The following is a 24340-nucleotide window of genomic DNA, read 5'->3' as shown; positions in this document are numbered from 1 at the left end:
TTCTCCGTGTGCATGTGCCTGACTTGTTCTTATGCTCTGTCAAAGCTGCGCTAACCAGTTTTTTCCAGAAATTCTTTTATAGTGAGTAGGTACATTGCAAAGTAACTATAAATAACAACGTTAATTGAACTCCAAACTGAAAGGTGAATGCAGTGATGTTCAGAGTACTGTGTCTAGTTAAACATTCATTCTCTAAGCTGGCCATACAAGACCAACTTACAAAAATTATTCAGCATGCAGCATCTTTGAACTTTGTTTTTTAATCAATTGGTGGAAAACACGCAGCCTTGCATGATAAGTCATTAGACAACTTTCACAAAAGCTGCTAGAAGAATTTCACTGTGATGTTGATGAAATTCTCCACATTTTTATTTAGCATCATGGTACACATTACAATGGTGTCAGCTGAGGCTTGTCAAGTTGATGTCATGGTCATCACCTGTGAATGACTTTCCTTAGTTGGGGTAAACAAAGCCGCCAGTTTCATGAGAATCAAAAGCTTTAAGGCCAAGACATTTTTGAACTACATGTAGTGTTAAAAATCTTAATGCGCTCTATGCTATAAACGTATTAATCCACATTTTTATTGTTAAAAGTCTTTCTGTTAGCTAACAAAGTGAGAATATAATTTATACTATAATATAAATATATAAAAGATGTATAATAACCATCTTGTTATGTGGAATATGTGCTAGATCCCTAAAATCTGATGAACTGAATTTTAGGTGTAGGTTGAGTTCTATATTTTGTTCTTGTTCTGCTACTTTTAACAAACATTGATAGTCAACACAAACTTAATATAGCATTAGTTATAGTTCATCACAGTTTAGATTGTCATATATCTGCATAAAAATCACGGAAGTAGATATAATCACTGAACCCTGACTTTTAACCTACTGTAATTAAAACCCGACATGGATTTCAGAAGTTGCCATACTGGTGGATAAACATTCAGTTAAAATATTTTAATCTTAACAACAAAATGTAAAAATAATTCTGGCACACGACTTGAGTGCAAATTTTGTCTAGTGAAAAAAAAACTGATGACTAATAGTACCGTCAAAGTTTAAGCCTCATCAAAAAATAAAAACACATGGTTTGTTTATTGTAAATGCAGGATTCATACAGATGGGAACCAAGTTTTAGACTTCTTTTGAAACACATTTTAACATTTCCTAGACAGCTACTTTCACCAATGCAACATAAAAACAGTAAATTAATGATATTTATACGATTTGCTCAAGAGATCTGTAGCATGAGTTGGTGCTCTTTCCGTCAGTCAAAACAAGTGACAACTGAAGCAAACTTTGACAAACATCTATAAGTGTAAATGAATATCTGTGTTTTTCTATCAACCAGTGTGTGTATGCAGATGGAAGCAGATCTTTTTGCCCCAGCTATACTTAGAATAAATGAACAGTATACATTTTGTTTCCAAATAGACAAAAAGAAACTAAGCTTAGGACTTTAAGGTCAGGTGCAGGTTTTTGTAACTTTCAAGATTAGGAATGAAGAGAACATCTGTCAAAATTAAACTGATAAATTGGCATGTCACATCAGAAGTTTTGTACTAAACTTACAGTAAAATTACAAAATATTTGGTACTTGGTGCATGATGCACTCTGTAATTAGTTCCTTTTATGTTTTGTTTTTCTATTTCCTTTCATTGAAATATTTTTATGCTTGCTTTCAACAAACTATACAAAATGAAGTGCCTTTCCATGAATTAATGTTCATGGAATGAGATGTGTCTTCATTCGACTGTTATTGCTATTATATAACAGCCACATACAGCTGGTGTATGTGACCAATAGTTTAACCAACCTACATATAAAGCCATGAAGGCATTGAGACTGTATTCTTTGAGTTAGCATCAATGCCTCTCAGTAACTATGCAAGCAGATCACAGTTATGACAGTATAGTGACTTTTGTTGTCTCAATTTATTAGCAAAAAACTCATCAATTTATGTAGATAGTTCGACAGAATATTTACCATGTATATTTCAATAAAAAATTTTGTGAAGACAGCTTTTAAATGCTCAAAAATATGATACCGTCTCAGCAATAGCACACTTAGTCATGATCATGTTTGTTTACTCCTAGTAAGCGAAATTAACTCTTGCTCATATCAAACCTTATGAGCTTCAAAGGTGCCATTGTAATTAGAACGTAGAGTAACTAAACACAGTATGTAATTAAAAGTATTCATAAAGTAATTTTATTGTAACTTGTAATGTCAATAAATGTCACTGATAAAGTGAAAGGTGGGGACAGAGGAGAAAGAATTCAGTGCTGAATGCTAATTGAATCAAAGCATGTGAGAAAAAGTTCTTCAGTTATTTACACAAACACTTTTCTACATCAAACATTAGCATAATAATTAAATTACATGTTGACTTGTAATGGGAGAATTACATGAATCCTATCCACATTATCATAACACAATGGTTAACATATGTTCCTATTGCTTCTTTATTTTCTTTGTAAAGTTGACTCTAAGAAACACCTAAAGGTATTTATACTAAGTGAAAACTTTTAATGAAAATTCAAATAAGTTAAACTATATAGAAACATAACAAAAGTCCTTAGGCTTCCACAGCATGAACTGAAAATATACAGATGAGCTGTCGTCAGTGTCAGTGACGTTTACCTGCAGCATGCCATGTCACTGATATACGCCTAAGCCAAGAATTGACCAACATTCTACTGACAGTTCTATTTAGCCGATTTGATCTTCACCAAGAAGGGCAAACCTTCTGGCTTCCTCAAAATTACTATTCTGACTGTAACAACTGTTACAAAGGCCATTCTTGCTGGCATAATTTCTGCACCCTAAGGTGTTGCATCTAGGAATGCCTTCAGGCCTCTGTAACACCCGGTTGTAGGCGTCGTTGAACTTGGCAGTTGTACGCAAACCTGCAAAATCATCATTCCCAGCACTTGCTAATGATTCTGCAACTGGAAATGAAGGTGGCGGTACAGAAATGGATCCTTGCAAGCAGCATGCGCTGCCCATCGATTCGGGCATAGCAAAATGTACACTTTCGTATGGGTTGCCAGCAACTCTGATGTTAGAACTGTTTCTGCCCAGCTGCGGTCTGGCTCCCACAGTGCTCCAGTAGTGTTTGCTGCACATGTCATTTTGCTTCGGGTCACCAAACAGTTCACAATTAGGGACTGAGCAAGGCTTACCGCGTCTGCCTATGAGTGCTGTGGCTGGTCGTAGCTGGGATTTGGTAGTGTTATGATGAGCTGCAGGAGCTTGGACTGTGTTGGATGGGCGAATCCTCTGTGCTTTCTCTGCTGCTGATTCTGTTGAGTAAAATAAGACATTTAAATCGATATACCACTGTGTCAGCAAGAACTTAAAAAAATAATTTATAACAAATTTTTTTAAGAGTAAGACGATACGATCAATATTTTGTAGGTAAGGGTGTATAGAGATTTTTGCAATTTCTAGAAACTTCTAAAAAAATACTTCACTAGTGTGAATTCATAAGAGAATTCGTCCACAAAGTAAACCACTGCTACCCTCCCTGATAAATCCTGTACCCACTTCTGCTAAACAGCTGCTGGCGAAGTTTCTAACCAGAGACACAAGCAAGACCTCAAACTCATCACTTTCTGCTAACCACTAGGCTATGTGGCCTCTCCATGTAAGGATTAATAAAACACTCTTGTGCAAACATGGAAACAATGCACAAAAATCATAAAACCAGCCAAAAACTGCATCTGGGTGGCAAACACTGGTCCTTATTTAAGCTGTAAATAAGAACCACCACATTCAAAAGAACACTGCCTCAAAAGGCATGCAGACACAAGACTTGTGTCTGTACACTGTATCATTCTGATGTATGAACAAATCCACTCAACATGTTCTGCAGTTCTGCAACAAAACATGGACAAAGCAGTGGCCACAGGTAGCCAAACTAAAAGAGATGCTCTGGGGGATCAAGGAGGACCTACAAACAACAGCCTTCTTTGTCACCAGAGAGGGGATCAAGGTCTGACTGGCGTGATCCCCAGGAGCACAAAGAAAGAACATACACAACTCAAAAAGTCACAATAGCTGTCAGCCATATTTCATGTTGCAGCAATTTAAGCAAAAGAAATTAGAAGAAAGGAAAAAAGTATGATATTTATCTCGTAGAGATGAGTATTAAAAGCATTAAATTCAAATGTTCACACACCTTGCGTGAAGTCTTGCTCTCTTCTTGCCTTGTTGAGTATTTCAGTACAGTCAGAACAAAGCTGGTTGGGCTTGGTAACTCGGTTAGAGCACTGTGAATTGGTGCAAGGAAACGTGGAGGAGAAACAGGCTAATCCTGAGGCGACGAGGTCTTGCTCACCCAGTTCACTCCCGTGACGATCTTGCTCACCCAGTTCACTCCCGTGACGATCTGGAAATCCTAAACTGATCTGAGCCACCCACTCTCTAACATAAGCTGGGTTATAGTTCAGTGCAGTCTGCGGATGAGCTTGGTTGCTTACGCTCGACATGTGGCTTTCATTTTCCAGGTTCAACGCCAATTCTGCTCCCTGAATGAGGCCTGGTTTGGGGGACGAACTTCCTGCTCCAAGAGCTAGAGGAGCACTGCTGATACTTGCCTCCTGTGCCTCTGAAGCAGGTTCCTCCCCTTTTCTTTCATCTCTATCTCTACAGACAAAACACCTGCCACAAAGTTTATTAATGACAGCCATTTCAAGGCATCCTTCCTGGATGCATTTTGCAGGTGACTCTGTCTGCTTGATCTCTAGATTTGGTGGGTTTCTGAGTGTAGGTACTGAACCTGAATTCTTATTTTCTTGCTGTTGATCATAGGAAAATGGTACTGCTTGCTGTGCTGTGTTCGGCTGTGGGTCCATCATGGTGGCTGGCGTGGGGGAACCTACAAGACTTGGGTGCCGTGAGGATGCTGGCGACTTGACTCCTGAGCCAAACAAATCCTGATCCCCTTCATCTGGTGGTGTAAGGGGTGCAACAAGATTCACAGATGCAAGAGCCTGGGTTGGTGATGCAAGGCTTCCAACTGATGCAGCAGCCTCTCTGCCGTTTATGTTACCTGCAGATGCAGAAGACTGATGCAGAACTGATTCTGATCTGGAGTTAGGGGCAGCACAAGAAGCCTCAGCAATAACAGCTTCTGAAGTAAATTTATTGCAGATGATTGGCTCTTGTGCTCGTGAAGATGAAGGCAAAATGTCTGTCCCTGCTGCTGCAGCTTGAGACGTGGAGATGATTTTGCTAGCCTGTGCTTCAGAACTGATCTTTGCCTGTGCCTTTCTGCGATACTTCTCAGCACATTCATGACAGTAAGGGTAGGTTTTGACTGAACACCTGTAGCCACACTTTCCAAGACATCTTTCTGCCATCATTGACATTTCAAACCTCTCCTCATCTGCCATTCCAGATAACAGCGGTGCTGATGGATTCTGACGCAGTTCCGCCATCATCAGTCTTGTAGCATTTGAGCGAGAATCCTTGATGGTGTAGTCCTTGAAGCAGACGCTGCACATCCCACCAAGAGCTGGATCCCCACAGAATGTACAGTTTGGTGTGATACACTGCCTGCCTTCTAAAGAACTTAAATTCTGGCCCTCTAACTGACCTACCTTTGGAGGAGGAGGACTGTGAAGTGGAACAGATGTGCTTGCCAAGGGAAAGCCACTGTTCCCCACCCCTAAGCGCACTATGCCTGGAGAAAGTGCTGGTGGAGTTCTCTGCAGCTGCTCTAGCCTCATCTGCTGTGCTTGTGTTGATCCCAGCAGGCCTCCTGGAAGCATGGCCACAGGTGGCATTCCTGGCGGCAGTATTCTACTCAGTATTTGCTGAGGCTGGTACTCCAACCCCACTCCTGTCTGGCCTTGATGGTGTGGTGTAGAAAAGCAAGTGTCTCCAGCGACAGGTGTGAACCGCTGTTGCTGCAGTCTGTATTGCCCCTCCCACTGCCTGAAGTAGTCCTTCATCAGATTAAATTCATTTTGTGGGGTATTGGTTTGTATTTCAGCACAAAGAATTTCACGAAGTTCATTATCTATTGTTATCACAGTCTCTCTCACCTTCAGATACTTCTTTAGCAGCTCTGCCACCTCAGGCTCCTCTCCCTCTAGCAGAAACCTCAAAGGGAGCTGCTCATATTTTGTTACTATGGGAACTAAGTTTTTCCTGGAATCTGACAGTCCAGTAGTCTGTTCGGCTAAAATCAATGGACAAAAGTGACTGTGAGCATAGCCCAGCAAAAGAGGTGTGCGACAGGTTTCAGACCAGTTGAACTCTAGCGGTAGGTAAATTCCTCCCATATCATTGTCCTGGAGGGTGAGACCACAAAATGTCCGAACTTTGGGGTCTGTTATGATGATGATTGGTCTTCGTAGAATGTTGGCAAGTGTGTAGACATGAATTGGCTCCAGAAAGCGATGCGGAGCAGCAGGGGGTGCGGATTTTACTTGATCCAGACATGCGCCGATTTCTTTCCATTCCTTTGTCAAGCTCTGTAAAGAATTCACAAATTTTAATTATAAAGTTTGTTCAATCAATAAATCCTACTGTTTGTTTTATACACACTTAACATACTGCATATATCTATATATATACACACTCACTCACACATACATATACGCATTCACTTGAAGGCAAGAATACAGTGTGAATTATAAATGCAGGTGAATACCTCTCAAATGTTCAAGCCACCCATATCTATACCTCAAAACACACATATCCTTGCAATGACTAAATGTAATTCTATGAAAACATTCAAATAACAACGTTTATGCAATATTAGAAAACTGCTTAACCTCAGTATTTGATTCCAACAGTTGATTGACTAGTGCAGATATCTGCTGCTGTCTCTGCCTAATCCATCGGCTGTAAAATCGGCGGTCTATGTCTGTGCTAAGGACAAAGCACAAAAGCCGTCGAAGAAGAAACTGGTCATCAAGAAAACCCCATATTGCCATAGATACCGAGTGCAGCAAGCAGTTTCCATCTCCTGCAAAAAAAAAAAGCAACATACATCTATCTCATTCTGATTAGATATAGTGTTATAAGCACAGAGACACAGTGTTATAGACACAGAAAGAAAGCTGTTTTTTGCACTGTCTGGTAACAGCTTGGAAGTGATGGAGGTGGTTGGTAGGTCGTCATCCCCTAACTTCTTATAAGGTTGTTGGGGCCAGGTTTATGTGAGGGCAAAGCTTATATCCTTTTCTTGACTCAACCTTCTATGGAGTCAGGATGCCATTTCCAAAAGCTGGGTTGACTAAGAGGGAAGTCTGCTGCTAAGCATATTCTTATTCATTCCACTCAGACCCTTACAACAACACAGGAAGCCAAATCTCAACACAAGTTCAATTAGTCCATTGAAATGTTCTCAAAACAATTTCCTTTAGATTACAAGGTTTAAGTTTTTTTGGGTATTTTACATAGCAGAAAAACTGTTGGCAGTTTTTATATACAGAGTTGATGTAAAGTTGTTGTCAATAACAGTTTACACTCTTTCAATTTTTATATCAGCAATCATGAGATAGCTTTTTACAATTTTTATTCTCAAATATTTACTTTTTCAGCAGTTTCAAAACCTTTGGACTTTCTGGAAGGAGACAGACATTATACACAACAAACAAAGGAATGGAAGGATGAAGAACAACACTGATGACTAATATGAAAAAATATAAAAATGCAAAGAGGAAACAGGTAACAACAACTATGAGTGTCGTGATTCAGCAGAATAAGACAGTAGGAAAGTAGCAATAAACGGAAAGGGGTGGAGGGGTGGTGAAAAAGGAGTAGCATTGTGTGGATTGTTGTTAAAAGTAATGCTCAAGGGAGAGGTGTGTCTTCAGTGCACATTTAAAAAATTTGATGTTGGGTAGGTGGTGAATATGTCCCATTTCCAATTGGCTACAGCAGCAGTCAACATAAGTGACAATGTTTAGCACATAGCCAGAGCATTACTCTCTCTTTCTGCCACACTGACATTTACCCGGATAAATCAGGAATGCATTTGGGTGTGTCTCAGTCACATACCAGGGTAAATCTTAACCTAGAGACCTTCTCACCTAAGTACAGAGCACTAACTACCCTGGCACCAACCTTCTATGGCATCCTCTACTGGATAAGAAAACTATACACCACCACGAGATTGAGAATGGCTCATTCCAGACTCAGGCATCGCAAGTTCACTAAGTTCTGCATTAACAGCTATTAAAAAAGTGACAGAGATAAATGTACAGACCTTCACAGTTTTGTCAAACATGCATGCAGTCTCTCTCTTTCTCAAACAACAAATAATTACTTGGTACTGTTAATGGAAGAAGATATCTTGTGTTGCTACACCAGTTGATTAGATTTGCAGCCAGGAGATCTTGCTTCATGTCCTTGTCCTCAATTCCTTCAAGTGCTTGCTGCTTCAAGCTTGGAGGCAAATGACTCAGATCTGGCAATTCTGTCAGGTAGAATGACTCCTTGTTCTTGAAACAAATAGGGTAACCTCGCTTGCCCTGGTCAAAGTCAATGTTGTTCTCAACACGTTTCCTTAATGATTTTTTTTGGGGTGATTTTTGCATCCAATAAGCATATAATGAATTTGCCATGTTGTACTTTGATTCCTTGTAAGTCCTTTACACAGATTCTGAAAAATAGTACATCCCTTTAAAATTACAAGTGATAACAATATAGCAAATAATTGATCACAACATGCAGCCTGTTTTGTTTAGTGGTTTAATATTTGATTTTCATCAAGTTAAAGGCAAAACTTCTTCAAACCATAGAATAAGAATGGTTTTGCTCATGCAAAGAAAGGTAGGAGTACACACAAGTCCCATTACTGCTCCATGGGTACCCCATACCTTCTCTCACCCGGGCACAACCATTTTAAAAAGCACTCACTAAAAGGTCCACCTTTAAACAATTAGTAGTGGCTCATCTGGGGAATGGCATCTGTTAGACTCCATTTATTTTCACTGAATTACTACGACTAGAAATGTTCCTGTACCTATGAAAGGTTATAAGGTCTTAATTTTAAAGATGCAAGGTCTTGAAACATCAGACTAAGACATAAGCAGAAGACTTTTACCATCAGCAATAATGGTTACATGTTATCTCAAAAAGGAAGAGATGTGTATTATCAACATACAGAAAAGTATGTGGTTGTTAAACAGTATTTGGAAAAAAACTAAATGGTAATATTCAACATACACAGATTGCAAAACTATCTTTGCACTATACATAAACAGGCAGGCAAACTGCCATTTTTCACACAAAGACAAGCATACACATGCATGCATTCACTTATATATACATGTGCTGATGCATAAATACACATTTTTTGGTAACCAAATGCTACATACAAAACTTACATATACTGTAAAAAATATCTTCTATTTCTAAGATAGGAGTTTAAGCAACTAAACACACAGATAACGAACTGCTTAAGCTACTAAGTTTAGCTAATGCTACATATGCACGCTTGTACATGGATAATATATAAGTGAAGATGTCTGCAAACATTAATTTTCTTCTGCAAACATTAATTTTACTACTGCATGTTTTACTATGTTAATTATCATACACACATTTTACAATAAGCATTTGCTTTAAATTTTCCTAAGTATCACTCAAACAAAAACAACCTTTGCTTTTGGTGGAATATTTATGTGTTTATAGTTTTCGTCCTTTCAAGGATCCCTCTGTTCAACATACGCTAAACAATGTCATGGTACGTTTTAGTTTGAAGTGATATATGTCTTGACGATAGAAACAAAACAAAACGGGACGAGTTTAAATTTTGCTGAGAATGTGATAATATATCATTATATCTCCTCATTCACAACAATTATCAAGCTTAGCAGAAGACCTTAGTCACAATTTTAAAACGAAAATACAAAAATATTTGCTTAATATTATTTCTAGATATTTTGATCGATAGTTTGTTCGCGAAGTTCATATATGTAGGTTACATACACAAGCATCTCTTTTACTCGAATAGCCAGTGGATAAACACTTACACATACTCTGCTCCACAAGTTCTTGGAAGATCAGTAACAAATCTTTTAGGATGAATGTACCTTCCTCCTTAAGGAAAAGGGGAATGTTTTAAGGGAAATCCCCTAAAAATTTCCGCCTGTTGATTGGTTGACGTCATACATATGCGTCGCACATATACTTCTGATTCAATATAGAATCTTTAAAAAATATGTCTGTAAATAAAATTCATATGCTTTTTAAATTTTATAGTGCAATAAATATTGCATACTCATAATCATTAGACAAAAGAACGAATGCGCAAACGAGCAGACGATTCACGAGCTCTCGAATCAGTGAAGGTGAAAAAAATATCATTTACAGGTCTACAGACATGTGGTGCAGCAACACGTAAACAAATAATCTGCTGTTTCTTAACAATGATGAACATAGTTACTCTGTGTCTCCATAGACAGTTAAAAGAAGTCTGTCACAATGAACATACTTTTCTGGTGATTATATCACTGTATGCAGTTATCCGGTATCTAACCCTAACAGTAATATTGTTGCATATGTGCAACATAACTTTCCTTTATATTTTGTTTGCTTATAAGTAAGCACAGAATTGTTAACATTTGACAGTGCTCGCAAAAAAATGTCCTGACGCGAGGAAGAAAACCGGAGAACCAGGAGATAACTTTTAACTTTCATAGGGAAGCAGATACGTAAGCCCCGAGACGAGATCAACAGGACCTGACATGTAGATCACATGTCTTCGTACGATTAACAACTGGCCACAACTTCCGCTTACGTCTGCAGGTTAGTGATATAAAGAATAGTTATCATTACTCCTAAACAATCAAAACCATTTTTTAAGAGTTAAACATTTTGAGAGGGATCCCAGGTTGTTTCTGAGTAAAAACTGTCCTTAGACCGTTGGCGTCTGTTAGCCATTCTGCTATGGTTTATTTTTCTACAGACACTATACGTCGATATATCTTGATGAGTTTGATTCGGGAGTTGTTACTAGGTATATACCTTGAAGGTGATTAAATGAAGTGTGATTCGAAGGTGAAGCTAGATGCATGTTTAGTAACTACTGCTCAACTAGGCTATTTGTAGCTTTTATACATGCAAATCTAGCGAAGAAATCGGGGTAAGAATATGCTCGATCGGCGTTTGGGGGGCAAACTCCACTAGCTCTGACAGCGAACGATCGACATTGCGAAATATAGAAGGGTGTGTGTAATCACATTCAAGGTTTGCAAGTGAGCATAAATTTTGCTTATTCTGTTACCCTCGTAAATATAAGTTTGTCATTAACCTCTCTTGGCTCCTCTACCATGTTTTGTACTTTGTTAAGAATTGCATCGCAGGCATTAGGCATATGAAGTATCTAAGCTTGTCTTTCAATCTCCATCTGCAGATAACCACATATAGCCACTTCATAACTACACACCAGATTGAAAAAAAAAAAATAGTATTGTACAAGAAGTTTTGGTACCTCACTTGCCTTGTAGCATTTTATTCGTGTTAGGATATTCATGTCAGGCCTAAATATATTTTTTTTAAATTATGCATAAAATGGGTTCTGATACTTTTTCAGTCCTGCTTGCTTATTCGACTCACAGCATGAAATAACTAGGTGAGTGCCTAGATGCCCTGTGGCTAAACTCACAATTTTCATAAAGCGAAAACTGCTGTTTTGTAGCTTGATGACAGATAGGTAACCTGTACTCAATCCATTTTTTTACCGCCAGTTTTAAACGTCTAGTTAAGTGCTTTTCTTTTTCTAGCAACTGAATAAAGTGCAGAAAGAGGTCAACAGCACAGACATAAGGACTGTACATTAATACATTTATGTGATTTTTGTAGGTGTGTATCTCAAGAATGAAAAGGGATATTCATACAGATTTGTAGAAATAACTTGCACTAAACTTTTCTCTGTTATTAGAAAATATTTTGCACCCCACTAGACCTTTAAACTAAAAGCAAAGGAACACAACACATAAGAGTGACCTGTAGATGTCTGTAGCCTGCAAGAGTCCATTTTATTCCAGTCCTCTGTTCCATACTTCTTTAAAATAAAACAATTACTAGTGGCTAATTAGTAGTGTCCCCATGTGGCAGTCACCTTCAATTGCACACAGAAGTACAGCCATCATTGTTCTATTGTGTTAAATTTCATTATCTGTACGCTGCATATCTCAGAAGTAATAGTCTGTTCTCATTTGTAAGAACAGGTTATGTACAATTTGTCAGCAGTAAAATGCGGAAAGTCAAGTTTTTGGCTGCAGGCTGGTAAAGTGCTTCTAAAAACGTTTGTTTTGGGGAAATTTAGAGTGATGTCAGTTTTGTTTTACAGTTCTGAAGTTGGTTCATGAAATTACTGAATATAAGTTTTGAAAAAAAAAATAACATTGCTGCATGGTTTTGCATGCGCGCAATGATCAATATTTTTTTTATACATTTGTTTGCTGCTTTACTCAAGGTTACTTGTAGCACGTCTGTTGGCTCTGTCAGTTTCATGTATTTTGAGTAAGTGGCAGTTTAGATACATTTTCTATGCTTACTTTATGAACAGTTTATTAACAGTTACATGCCTCTCTTCTTACAGCTGCAAGAACACCAACCAAATTGAATCACAGCGGATCTCCATGACAACGTGAAGCCATTGACTGCAGACATCAAATTATGTCATAAAATGAAGAGGACAAAAATATTAATAGTAGACTGTTTTATATTCCACACTATAGGGCCTTAGTCTTTTAGGAAAAAGGAAGAAACCAGCATCTTCAACCATGTCCATCGGTTACAAATTTCTGTATTACACATTATCTGCTGTCACTTTCATTCTTGGGCCACTGTCTCGGTTTGTATTCTACCTAATATATGGGCCTAAAGGACAGAGTGTATCAAAAGTCACCAATCCAATACTGCTTCAGAGTGCAAAGTCTCTTGCACAAAAGATTCGGTCCAGAGAGGTAAGGCATGCCAGCATTGTGCAGCGCATTCTTGTTCTGTTGTGTTAAGATTTATCAGTCATGTTTGTAATTTGAGTATATAAGCATTTGAGTATGTTACATTTTAAAATTGTCAAGATTCAATATTCTTTATTATCTTATCTTCATTTGAGATATTTTGTAGATGCATCGTACCAATTATCCTAGTAAAATACAATGTAAACTCTATGTAATGTCTTGTATTTATCCTGAAGGAAATTTCGATGTGCGCACACACACACACAAACATACATATCCACAGAGTAATTTCTTCCTGCTAATACACTTGGTTCTAATTTTACCTCTCTCATACTGGCTAATCTCTCAAACACACTTCATAATCAAGTTATAGCTTGTCATTTAATATTTAAGCAAATTATATAAAGTATTTATCCATATTTAGTCAGTGAAGATAAGCTTTCAGAAATAAAATTCACTCTTTAGTATAAACTTTGGTGATGTGGTAGCTTACGGAAATTTGTCAAGTGACTCCTTCCAGTCCACAGAAATGCATTAGAAGCTGCCTGTTCACATCAGCCTCATAGCATTTTATTCTTTGTGGGTGGTTTCACAAATAACCAGTCCAATCATTTCCTGTCTCATCTTTTTTATCTCAAAGGTCACTTTATGTTTCATCCTCCTACTTTTCCACCAGCTCTTAGGTCTTGTCCTAATCACAACCAACCTTAGCTTCAAAATTTAGGCTTGGTGTCTAGGTCTTGTCCTATACCAATGGCTTTATAGGTCAAGCTTGGTGTCTAGGTCTTGTCCTATACCAATGGCTTTATAGGTCAAGCTTGGTGTCTAGGTCCGTAAAGGCCTGTATGTCTTGTCAGCTTTCACCACCTATGGAACAATTCAGAAATAATCTCTTATCATTAGATGATTGGCAGCTAGCATTTGGCTTCGTCTGTGAGGAGCTCGCAACACAGAATTTTACCTAGAACACAAACCGTCCTTATCTTATTTATCCGCATCTCTACTTCATGTCTTCACTTATTCTGTACATGTGGATCATAATATACATAAATATACATGCTATTTATATTATGGCTAAAGTTAGAATGAAATAGGAAGGATATTGTATAACATCTTTCAAGGACATGATTATAAACTGAGAACTTAGTCAGTACAGGAGGATGAAACTGAAACTGTTGTAAGATCCTGTTGTAATTCAATACTTGACTGAATTTTCTTTCTCCTACTACAGTGTGTAGTTAGTGAAATACTTTGTAATTTGTAAAAAAAAGCAGTCAATAAATGTCCCTTATCAGTTGAATCTAATTGCAGGAATGTAAATAAAAGTTGATTAATCTTACATTATTTGTCTACCATGGTTGATCTTTTCTGAGTTGTAGAATACACAACATTATAAGGCAGCTTTTTGTAATTATCTAAATATGATGTATCAACAAGTGAGTACTTGTCACTGCTTGACTACACTTTAGACTGTAAAAGATTAAAATATTGGGACAACTTTTTCTTAACTCCTCTAGTTTTATCTCTTATGCGGTGAGCTTCACTTCATTTAAATGTTATGAACATTCACTCAGTCTTGATTATGATAAACATGCATTGAGCAAGCATAGATTTGTTAGTATATTTTTTTTTGGTTTGAATAATAACCCAATAAAAACTAAAAAAAAGTGTATTCTATAAAAAACTGAAAATATTTGGACTTTACGGGGGTATCTAGTATCACAAGCTTCTGTTCCCCCAGCCTGTTCTTCTCCCATTGACCATCCAGATAAAGGGACAGAAGTAAATGAACACAGGTGCACATTGTTCTGTTTTATTATATTGGATCATAAACCCAAGTTATAAAGGCAATTAACGTGGCTGTTTTTTCAGCAGCTTACCAATGATGTGTTGGATTTTTTAATTCCAGCTAACTGCAGAAGAAGTGATGAAGGCCTATATTGATCGGGTCAAAGAAGTGAATCCAATCATCAATGCCGTCGTGGCAACAAGATATACAGAGGCCTTGGAAGAGGCAAGAGAGGTGGACAGACTGTTGAGCCTGAAACCAGTGCCGCAAGAGTTGAGTGTCAAGGACAAACCATTGTTGGGTGTGCCTCTTACTGTGAAAGAGGCATTTGCTTGCAAAGGTAAGTTTTATGCACATTTTGGAAATGAGAATGTGAGTTCTCTAAAGAGATTTCTTTCTTATTATGAGTGAAGCTATAGTTTATCTGGATATCATGAAGTCAATATTTTCATGTTGAAAAGTCAATAACCATCCATTACTTGTTTTGCTTTGTCATCAAGGCATGCCAAATACTTCTGGCCTAGTCAGCAGGAAAGGCTTGATAGCAAACCATGATTCACCAGTGGTGCATAACCTTCGAGAGGCAGGCATGATCCCATTCGCCTGCACCAATACCAGTGAACTGTGCATGTGGTACGAGTCTGCCAACAGGGTGTATGGCCGCACTAAGAATGCTTACGATGATACAAAGATCGTAGGTGGAAGCTCAGGTTGGAGAAAAAGCAACAATTCTGTTAAAATTATTTTTGGCTTTGCTTTACAAGAGTAAGACTGGTAGCCACAAATGGACTGAACAGTTGTCAGGACCCCATGGTGACATAGGAAAGGGTCTAAATAAGTAGACATTATATTTTGTGTATGCTGCCAATGAGGAAGAATCAATTTGTAGAAGCAAATATGGCAGTAAATCAGAATTTTATCCATTAAAAAATTATAATTGAATGCAGCTAGTTCTAAGCATTGTGAGAATTTGCAATTAAATGAGTTTCTGAAATGTATTGATTTCTTCATTGGGGAAGACAGATTTTGATGACAGAACAAATGTCAGTCTATTTTCACAATATAATTGCCAACAAAAACAACTCAGGTTTTTTTTTTTCTATAGGGGGTGAAGGTTGCATCATTTCAGCTGGAGCATCACTCATAGGAGTTGGATCAGATATTGGTGGCAGCATTCGTATGCCAGCTTTTTTCAATGGAGTCTTTGGACATCGTCCAAGCAAAGGTAAGGAGAGTGCACCAACTGTTTGGGCAAAGACAAGAGCAGGGGTGGGCAATTAATTTTCCCAAGGGGCAGCATCAGAAATTGAGATGGTTTTAGAGGGCCGGACTAATATAGTTAACTCAGTTTTACCCAATACTGTATATATAGTATATATACTGGCGGGCAGGCCAGCGGGCGGGCCGGTCAGAGATAGGAGGCGGGCCGGATCCGGCCCGTGGGCCGGCCTTTGCCCAGGTCTGGACAAGAGTGTTTAGGGCTTTTCCAGTCTTAAGTTAAGTGGTCAGTTATTAAAAGTATTCAAAAGGTTTATAGAGTGTAATGCTAAAACCACCAGCAAGTTTTTTTCTGGGGAGTTGTTTTGAATGGCAGTGCAAAGAGTTTGATGATGTAATGCTAACAATCAGTGGGTGAGAAAGCCACTTGACTGTATCCTCAAACCCATATGCTTTGTCACTGGAGTGCCTCATCATCCCTATACCTTACCAATGGAACAACCACAAGATTCCATACTTCTATCATCTGGAGCAAGCTATCACTGGGATGCTTTAGCTGTATGTCATACTGACATGCTAGTAGAACCTCACTTTTGTAGTTGAGGTGTTTGTGTGTATATATAGTGTAGTACCATGCAATTCCTGGTGATGCATTATACTTGACACCTGAACAAATGAGTTTCTTCTATCGGTCTGTTTGTTACTTGAATGTTCAGAAACCTTACATGTTTATGTCCAGACTTAGTGTGTAACGATGGACAGCACCCCCCTGCTACTGGTGGGCAGATAGAACTACTATCCACCGGACCAATATGTCGGTATGCAGAGGACCTGCCCTTGGCCCTCCGTATCATGGCTGGCCCAACTGCCAACAAAATACGCCTTGACACTGAGGTATGAGAGGTATCAAAATGTGACCTCAAGTTAAAATAATACAGCAAAGGTTTAAAAAAATAAGTTGGAACAATGAAGTTTAAGGCAAACACTGAGGTAAAGGCCTACAACATGCATCATCAGGTCCTGAAATTATGTCCCCCATATACACACAACAGGTACACTCTTTGGAATTCCATCATAAGTGGATGGTCTGCTACATTGTCATGCTAATTATTTCTTTATTTGAGAAATCTACTTCCCATGTTGACCCCTTTTTGACATCTGTTTTAAAAAAAATTCCCATTATACTACAGCACCACATTGTTGCATATGGTGTGCATCACACATCACTACTCTCAATTAATACTAAGAAATAACATCATGCTAATAACATTAGTTAATAGTAAGAATTTAGCATGCTTATAGTTGTGGCTGGACAAGGTTTGCATGTTTGCAATTTTCTTGTTGGCACGTCAAAATCTTGCTCAGCTTTCTCCCTCACTCTTTCCCTCCCTGACTCGACAACATTACCATTCCTATTTGTGATTGCTAAAAAAAGTGGGTCATATTCAACAACACTTGTTCATGCATCAGTTTGTATACTGCTAAGGCATTCTATTCTCACCTCCAATGCATTAGCCAGATTCAAAAACATTCCTATTAGTGGTACAACTAAACTTGTTATCTCCTTAGTCCACTCTCACATCAACTACTGTAACTCTGTGCTGGCCTTCCTGAATTTACCATCCATATCGTCTAGCATATTCAAACAATGCTGCCCATCTCGTTTTCTGTAATAATAAAGCTGATCACACCACTCCTATCTTTACTGCACTCTACAGGCTCCCAGTTTCTAAAAGTATTCAATATAAAATATAAATGTCTGCACACCACCATGTTCTCTCTACTTCTCTTCTGATTCCCTCAGGCAGGGAATTCTTTGGACCAGACATTTTACATTTAGTCAGTGTTCCTTTTCTGACTCTGGTCTCTTACCTGGAATGAACTTCCACTCCAAAATCATCAGAAATCTACTCTTTCCTCAAAACATCTCTTAAAATTTACCTTTTTTTCCTCCATAGTGTCTCTGTGTGTGTGTGTGTGAGTCAATGTGCTTGTGCAAGTGTTCATGAGCTTTTTCATGTGTGCACCATAAACTGCTGCAGCAAGAATGGGTGCTTTATCAATATCTTATCATCATCATCTACTATATAAGGCTTTATAGGCTGACCTTGACATGCTGTTAATCTACAACCAGTATGTCTTACAGTTGGACTTTAGCATGCTGTTAGTCAGCAACAGAATATAACTTTTACAGGTCGACCTCAGTAAGCTGCGAGTTTTAAGCATGGATGATGATGGAGGCAGCCTGCTTTCCAGTAACGTGGACCAAAGCATTCAACAAGCCCTCCAGAAAGTGGGTAGTCTTTACTACAGAGGTTATCAGTGACGGTTTATTTAAAAAAAAAAAAAAAGAAAGAAACTGACAAAAGTTCTATATATTTCCAGCATAGTTGCATATTTTATGCCTTTTTAGGTTTGAAGGCTCCTTTTTGTGGAATTATATGTTAGTTATTGTTTATTATTTTTACTTATATCAATATTTTATAGGGATATTAAATAAAACAATAAATTTTGTATTTTCCAGGCGGCAAAGCATTTAGGCCAAGAGTGTGGTGCAACTGTAGAAAGTGTGCATTTTGGCCTTATGAAATACAGCCTGGATCTGTGGTCAGCTAAAATGGCTTCAGATGCAGAGATCCCTTTTGCTTGCTTCATGGCAGGAGGGAAGGACACTGGGCAGAAGATCAACTGCTTCAAAGAAATTTTCAAGTCTGTATCATTCACTTGCACTTTTTTTGCCTCCCATAGGATTCCTTTTGTAGAAGCTGGCAAACCATGTTACATCCCTTTCTGCAGGAGCAGTGTGTGTAGTAGGAGGGAAGGATGTAACCTGCTACTTGTCAGTGAGGGGCAGGGCAGGGCACAATACTAGCTGTAAGGTGACTTCTGCTACAAGCATGATGAGGGACAGGGCACAATACTGACTGTAAAGTGACCTGCTAGAGCATAGGTGCAGGGCAGGGCACAATACCAGCTGTAAGATGACTTCTGCTAGTAGTGAGGTGCAGGGTAGGGCACAGTACCACCTGTAAGATGACCTGCTACTAGCATAATGAGGGGCAGGGCACAGTAGTAACTGTGCTAGTAGTGAGGCGCAGAGCAGGACACATTATTGACACTAGCTTTAACACTTTGAGTCTGAGACGGAAAAGCAGGTCGCACCATCAGTCTAAGCCAGTTTCTGTCATGTTCAATCATTTTTTCTGCTAAACTGTGCATGCAAAAATGGACAAAATCCTGTCATTTAGCTAGAGGAATCACATTTGAAAATAGTTACATCCCTTAACAGGGGAAAAGGAAGACACGAATTTGAAGATATCAATTGTGGGTAAATCTGTATCAAAATAAATTTTATTCGGATTTATAAAAAAGTGCAATTTCACAATGGAATGAGGTGGGAACATTTTCTTTCTCATAACTTTGAGCTATTGTTCTGTCATAAGTTCTACTATAGTAGTTGCCTAAGGTAGTACTGCTTCAAAAGTAATATCACTTTCTTTTACAGATGGTTGGGTGGACGGTCAGACCACACTCTTCCTGCCATTGGTCTTGGGATAGTTGAAAATTTGTTGCCAAAGAATGATCCTCGTCTGCCCCATTTATTGTTCCTGCTTGGTGAATTACGTAAAAACTTGATCACTCTCCTGGGAGACGACGGCGTGTTTCTGTATCCTCCTCATCCTGTGACAGCCCCTTACCACAACTACCCACTATTAACCCCCTTAAACTTCTCTTACACTGCCATCTTCAATGCTTTGGCATTGCCTGTGACCCAGGTTCCACTGGGGTTAAGTCCTGATGGGCTTCCACTTGGAGTGCAAGTAGTAGCTGCACCATATCAAGACCATTTAACTATTGCTGTCGCCCAGGAACTTGAACGAGCTTTTGGGGGATGGGTCACACCTGGAGGAAGTTAATGAGTGTGTGCATACCAAAAGACATCCAGGTAATCCCAACAGCTTTGAGAGCTTTCATGCCATCTACTAACAGGCAAGAACAAGTCCAGGCCTTAAATTTACATCGATCCTATATCCCTCTTACAAGTGGCTGAAGCCCATAACTTCTTGGAAACTGCAATGGGGGATAGCAACTGGAACCTATACATGCAACTCAGGATCTATCAAGTCCTTGACAGGTACATACATTGCAATCTGCAGGACAAGTTATCAGCATGTTTGGCCTGGCCACTTGCCAGGAGCGTTTAAGAGACATGTTTAAAATAATTTTTTCGTCTAGCCAATTATAACATGCTCCCAAACTGTTGTTCAAGCCTATCAACTATTTTTTTCTCAAAGGATTTTGTTGATTATATCCAATCACTGTGATCCTTAGCCCCACCTTGGCAGAGCAAAACAAGGTTTACTGTACATTTTGTTATTTGTTTCATAGGACAGAAATTTACAGCTCTGTAGTCCTGTTTAGCTTCATGCCTTAGAGAAATTGTAAGCCTTTAGGAGTCCTAGACTTTAGAATGCCCTTGTTTGGATCACTATCATTTGTTCAGTACGAATGCCAAATACTAAACTGTTGCACCTCACTTTTCTGTTCAATACATTCCCCCTGAAAGTGTCAAAGGGCTCAGCTTTGATAAATACTTATTGTCATATGTGATAGCCAGTCTACATGCTTTAGCCTAATGATTTTTAAATTTAAAAAAAAACTGGTAGATGTTTGCAATTTTCATTCAAGGGTAGACTGTTTTTTCTGCAGTTTATTATTCATGTTGCAAGATGCTCTATGCCCTTGAAGTAAACCCAGGGTATACCTCTATACCCTAGTGCCCCCGACAGCAGATCAGAAGGTTTTGAGTCCTGCTGTAATTGGAAAAATCTGCCCACCCCAGAAGATACGGGTTCATAAATGAAAACGTTGCAGCCAGCATGTTAGTAAAAACATTACAGCTTTATAGGACGGGAGTAAAATGCAGATGAGCCTGGCGGAGACTAGTACAATTTCAGCACTTCTGCGTGATCTTTCTGCGCCATAATAGTAATTATTGATGCCTCAAACAAATCATAACTTTCATTTATAATGAATCATCATGGTAGTTGTTTTATAGGATGTGCAAATAAAAATCCCTCGCAATTTGAGACTTAAAGGCAGTATTTAAATGAAATCGCCGACTTTTAAGTATAAATCAGTATGTTAACTGTCGCCTCTCTCGTCACCACTCGATACCTTCTTTAATACTACCCTCCTCCTCTAACTTGCAAACGTGTGTATGTGTGTGTGCGAACTATGTATCAAATATAGTCAAATGTCCATTAACAAGATGCGCGTGTGTTAAATAATAACTACCGTCAGAGGAAGGAGTAAAGGTTACATCTTCATTAAATAAACTACCAATCAAAGGTGTAAGTGGATAAAAAGCATGGGACCATTTGTTCTTCCTGTCTAGTTTACGTTGTCACAAGAAATTTCTAAAAATGATATTTAGCAAAGTTAATGTAACGAATTGTAAAACAAGGATTTTATCATCTCTTCAATCTTTCAAATATCGAATGCCATAGACACCTATAGCTACCTGTCTCTTTGCACCCGTGTTCCCGAGAGAGACAATAGCAATTCTTTATTTTTCACGACGACGGCTGGATATCTCCAAATGACGAGAGGATTTTTTTTTAATGGTGAAATAAGTAGTTAAACGATGTCATTTAGTCAAACTTTCATGTAGTTTTGTATGCTGAATCATGAAATAACTGCAAAATGTTGAAGGCATTGATATCTTACGCAAGAGAGAACGAAACCACCTACTATGCTGACAATGTTTATCTTGTTGCTTTGTCCTGCACGTGGTGGGATGACGTGGCAACTTTAATAGTAGAGGTTAGTTCCCCTCCTCTCATGGGTGGTTTTTCTCAAGTTAAAAGGCGGACTTGATTTTCAAAATTCCCTTCTCCCTCTCCACCCCCTATCCCCCACACAAAACTGCTTATTTTGCGCGTAGGCCGTAGGCGGCTCAAATTTTTTGTTATCCTCAGAAATTCACAATGATGTACATATTGATACGGGTATTGTTTCAAAAAATACACATCAATAAATGTTAATCGTCTTTCTGTACACGTGTGCGCACTCGCTCGAGCGTGCGTCCCATTAAAATTTATCTCGGAGATTTTACATTTAAAAAAAGACCTTACCTCACTGAGCTGGACGGCAGTTTTCCTCTCTGATGTCGTCAGTCGATGCGATCAATTCACTCAAAGCAAATTTACTCACTGACCACAAACGAAGGTTAGAGATGATAATGTCAGGTACTCGACTTCACCACCTTGTAGGAAGTAATGACACTGTTCTCTAAAGAGTGAACTGTGGGCACACGTACCCGTCAATGAGTAATATACTCGAGATATAATTTGGTTTTGTCTAACAACTCAACCGTACGAGAGAGTTCGTGTTACTATATTTAGAACCAACGCTTCTGCTGCACAATGAAAACGGAATTCACCATGATCTATTTATATCCCGCCAATCGGATAACGTCGGCTACTGACAAACAACGTGTTTGTTGAAGGTGTGGTGTGGATACTACAGTTACATCACGTGTGATTGGCAACACTAGTTCACAGTGACGCACTGGGGCTTTCTAGTTCTTGCGTAACAGGGCAAAGGTTAGATGGTGAGAGAGTGTGTGAGAGAGAGAGACATACCTCAACGTTATGTCAACGTTAATATCACGTCGGCCTTTGAGAACTCGACTATACGTCCTTTTTTTTTTTTTCTAGCGCTTTCACTTTTCTAGAAATTACCACACGTACCCACAATTACCTCGAAAAGACGAAACCAGCATATAATTATATACACTGTATATCAGGCAGTAGAAACGAAAGCTCAACTTTCTACTGGTGTCTCACAAAACGTCGCGAAAGTAGGTTCGTGCAGTGGTATATGCAAATATAATGTTAATTTATGGAAGGATAAGAGAGGAGTTTTCTCTCCCAATATACTCCCGCCCCTCTCCCCTGGTGAAAGCTGAATGGTGTCTGAATCAAGAGTTTTTCCTCTTGTCTCTTTGTCCGAAGTGAGCAAACCTTCCTTTTGAGGAGCCCTCTAGTTCCAAAGTATTCCCACCTTGAGGCAAGCAAAAGTGCAAGACCGGGTACAAGTACTTTGATATCAAGTATAAATATAAATGTAAACTTGACTGTCATGTTACTATAGAGCTTATGAAATGTAAGCTTGTGTCACGTGTTAATACAGAGCTTATAAAATAATGACAAACATCAAGAGCACGAAACAGATTCCAGCTGTAGTCAACAATGTACACAAAAATAATTAAGAGACAATAAAAAAGCTCGTAATATCTTCTGCTACCGCTCTTCACTTTCCTAGTTGACAGCCGTTATAATTGTTTGTTTTTTTCTGTTACGCTGTAACATTGTTTTTGAGGGAATTTCCCCAAAGTTTAATTATTTCTGTAAAATCAGGCTACACTTGTTAAAATTTACATTTATTTGCCTTAAGGCTGGTCAAGCGGTTAAAAATGGCGAGTGGAGGAGGTGGTCTTTCATTCTTCAATTGAAAAATTGAAATACTTTTTTTCCACATTTTTACTGAATTAATTAAATCTTTAGTTAGACGTTCGTGATTCAAATATGCATGTAAATATGCAATTGTATCACAGTTAATGACTTAGAATTGATGTCCCTTCCTATTTAACATGATCATCATTTTGATCAATAGGATATGTCGTTTTTTGGAATGGGGTTACACATTTTTAAACATAATTTTGCTTCAAGCTTTGCTTGATGACTTTCAGCTTTGGTGGCAAATATTTTGCATCAACTTTGTCAGAATGCCTTCAAACATTTCAGCAACATAAATGCAGTAAACCAAACACTTTAATTACAAAACATTTTTTGGAATAAGCACAGACGTTGATCCGATATTGTACACATAGCGATGAGCAGACATCAAAGCTGTAAGAAGTCAAACCGCTACAGTAAACTTAGTCACATGCATGATATTTCGCCGAAAATGCAAAAAATGGGATCCAGAAATGCACATGAACCTACTTTCTACCTGTGTGTGTGTGTATATATATATATGCATAATTTCGTATTGTGCCATCGTGAGACATTCTGCGTCAGTCCTCCCCACACACACATTTGCACCTTCCAGCAATTTAGGATGACAAATTTAACAAAAGTTATGTTTGTTGTGGTTATTAAAAGTTATATAAAAATCTGACTTCTTGTGCAGTATGCTTTGCGAGGAGAGTTATTATTGTTTGAGACGTAGTGGAAGGTTATGCTCAATGAGTAACTGCTTGTCCTTTACTCTTGGCAGAAATAACAAATTCTTTAGTTATCGCTCCGAACACCAGAAGATCTGCTTTCGATATTACACATATTTCTTACTACGGGCCCTGGTAACATAGTTTTCTCATCTAC

General features: G+C 38.5%; 2 protein-coding genes across 11 annotated transcripts; one reads left to right on the top strand and one right to left on the bottom strand.

Moving 5' to 3' along the window:
* Positions 1-239: 239 nt before the first annotated feature.
* On the bottom strand, positions 240-24129 carry LOC112567026. Of its 3 annotated transcripts, none has more exons than XM_025243468.1 (5): positions 22088-24129; positions 8296-8631; positions 6797-6990; positions 4192-6493; positions 240-3313 (listed from the first exon to the last, which is right to left on the bottom strand). In XM_025243468.1, the coding sequence occupies exons 2-5, from the start codon at positions 8591-8593 to the stop codon at positions 2721-2723; spliced, it is 3387 nt and encodes a 1128-aa protein (XP_025099253.1). In that variant the 5' UTR covers positions 8594-8631; positions 22088-24129; the 3' UTR covers positions 240-2720. The 3 variants fall into 3 exon arrangements, with proteins under 3 accessions (XP_025099253.1, XP_025099252.1, XP_025099254.1); XM_025243467.1 differs by lacking the exon at positions 22088-24129 and adding an exon at positions 10007-10162; XM_025243469.1 differs by lacking the exon at positions 22088-24129 and adding an exon at positions 10013-10122.
* On the top strand, positions 10371-21040 carry LOC112567027 (fatty-acid amide hydrolase 2-like). Of its 8 annotated transcripts, none has more exons than XM_025243472.1 (11): positions 10371-10781; positions 11569-11607; positions 12228-12263; positions 12580-12946; positions 14853-15072; positions 15233-15442; positions 15838-15957; positions 16690-16844; positions 18145-18243; positions 18475-18659; positions 19456-21040. In XM_025243472.1, exons 4-11 carry the CDS (start codon positions 12764-12766, stop codon positions 19865-19867), a joined length of 1584 nt encoding a protein of 527 aa, XP_025099257.1. In that variant the 5' UTR covers positions 10371-10781; positions 11569-11607; positions 12228-12263; positions 12580-12763; the 3' UTR covers positions 19868-21040. The 8 variants fall into 8 exon arrangements, with proteins under 8 accessions (XP_025099257.1, XP_025099256.1, XP_025099258.1 ...); XM_025243471.1 differs by having other exon boundaries at positions 12225-12263; XM_025243473.1 differs by having other exon boundaries at positions 12206-12263.
* Positions 24130-24340: the final 211 nt, after the last annotated feature.

The sequence above is a fragment of the Pomacea canaliculata genome, linkage group LG6 (genome assembly GCF_003073045.1).
Source record: "Pomacea canaliculata isolate SZHN2017 linkage group LG6, ASM307304v1, whole genome shotgun sequence".
NCBI classification, from domain to species: Eukaryota; Metazoa; Mollusca; class Gastropoda; order Architaenioglossa; family Ampullariidae; genus Pomacea; species Pomacea canaliculata.
The sequence above is the reverse complement of the archived record's forward strand: the minus strand, read 5'-3'. Positions and strand labels throughout refer to the sequence as shown.

Excerpts from the sequence above, each read along its gene's own strand:
- LOC112567026 (XM_025243468.1), bottom strand. The coding sequence starts at position 8,593 with ATGGCAAATTCATTATATGCTTATTGGATGCAAAAATCACCCCAAAAA. Across the intron at positions 6,991-8,295 it reads TCTTCCATTAACAGTACCAA|GAGATGGAAACTGCTTGCTG; the intron begins GTAATTATTTGT and ends TTTTTTTTGCAG. Across the intron at positions 6,494-6,796 it reads TGTTGGAATCAAATACTGAG|AGCTTGACAAAGGAATGGAA; the intron begins GTTAAGCAGTTT and ends AATTCTTTACAG.
- LOC112567027 (XM_025243475.1), top strand. The coding sequence starts at position 12,764 with ATGTCCATCGGTTACAAATTTCTGTATTACACATTATCTGCTGTCACT. Across the intron at positions 16,845-18,144 it reads AAATACGCCTTGACACTGAG|GTCGACCTCAGTAAGCTGCG; the intron begins GTATGAGAGGTA and ends TAACTTTTACAG. Across the intron at positions 18,244-18,474 it reads TTCAACAAGCCCTCCAGAAA|GCGGCAAAGCATTTAGGCCA; the intron begins GTGGGTAGTCTT and ends TGTATTTTCCAG.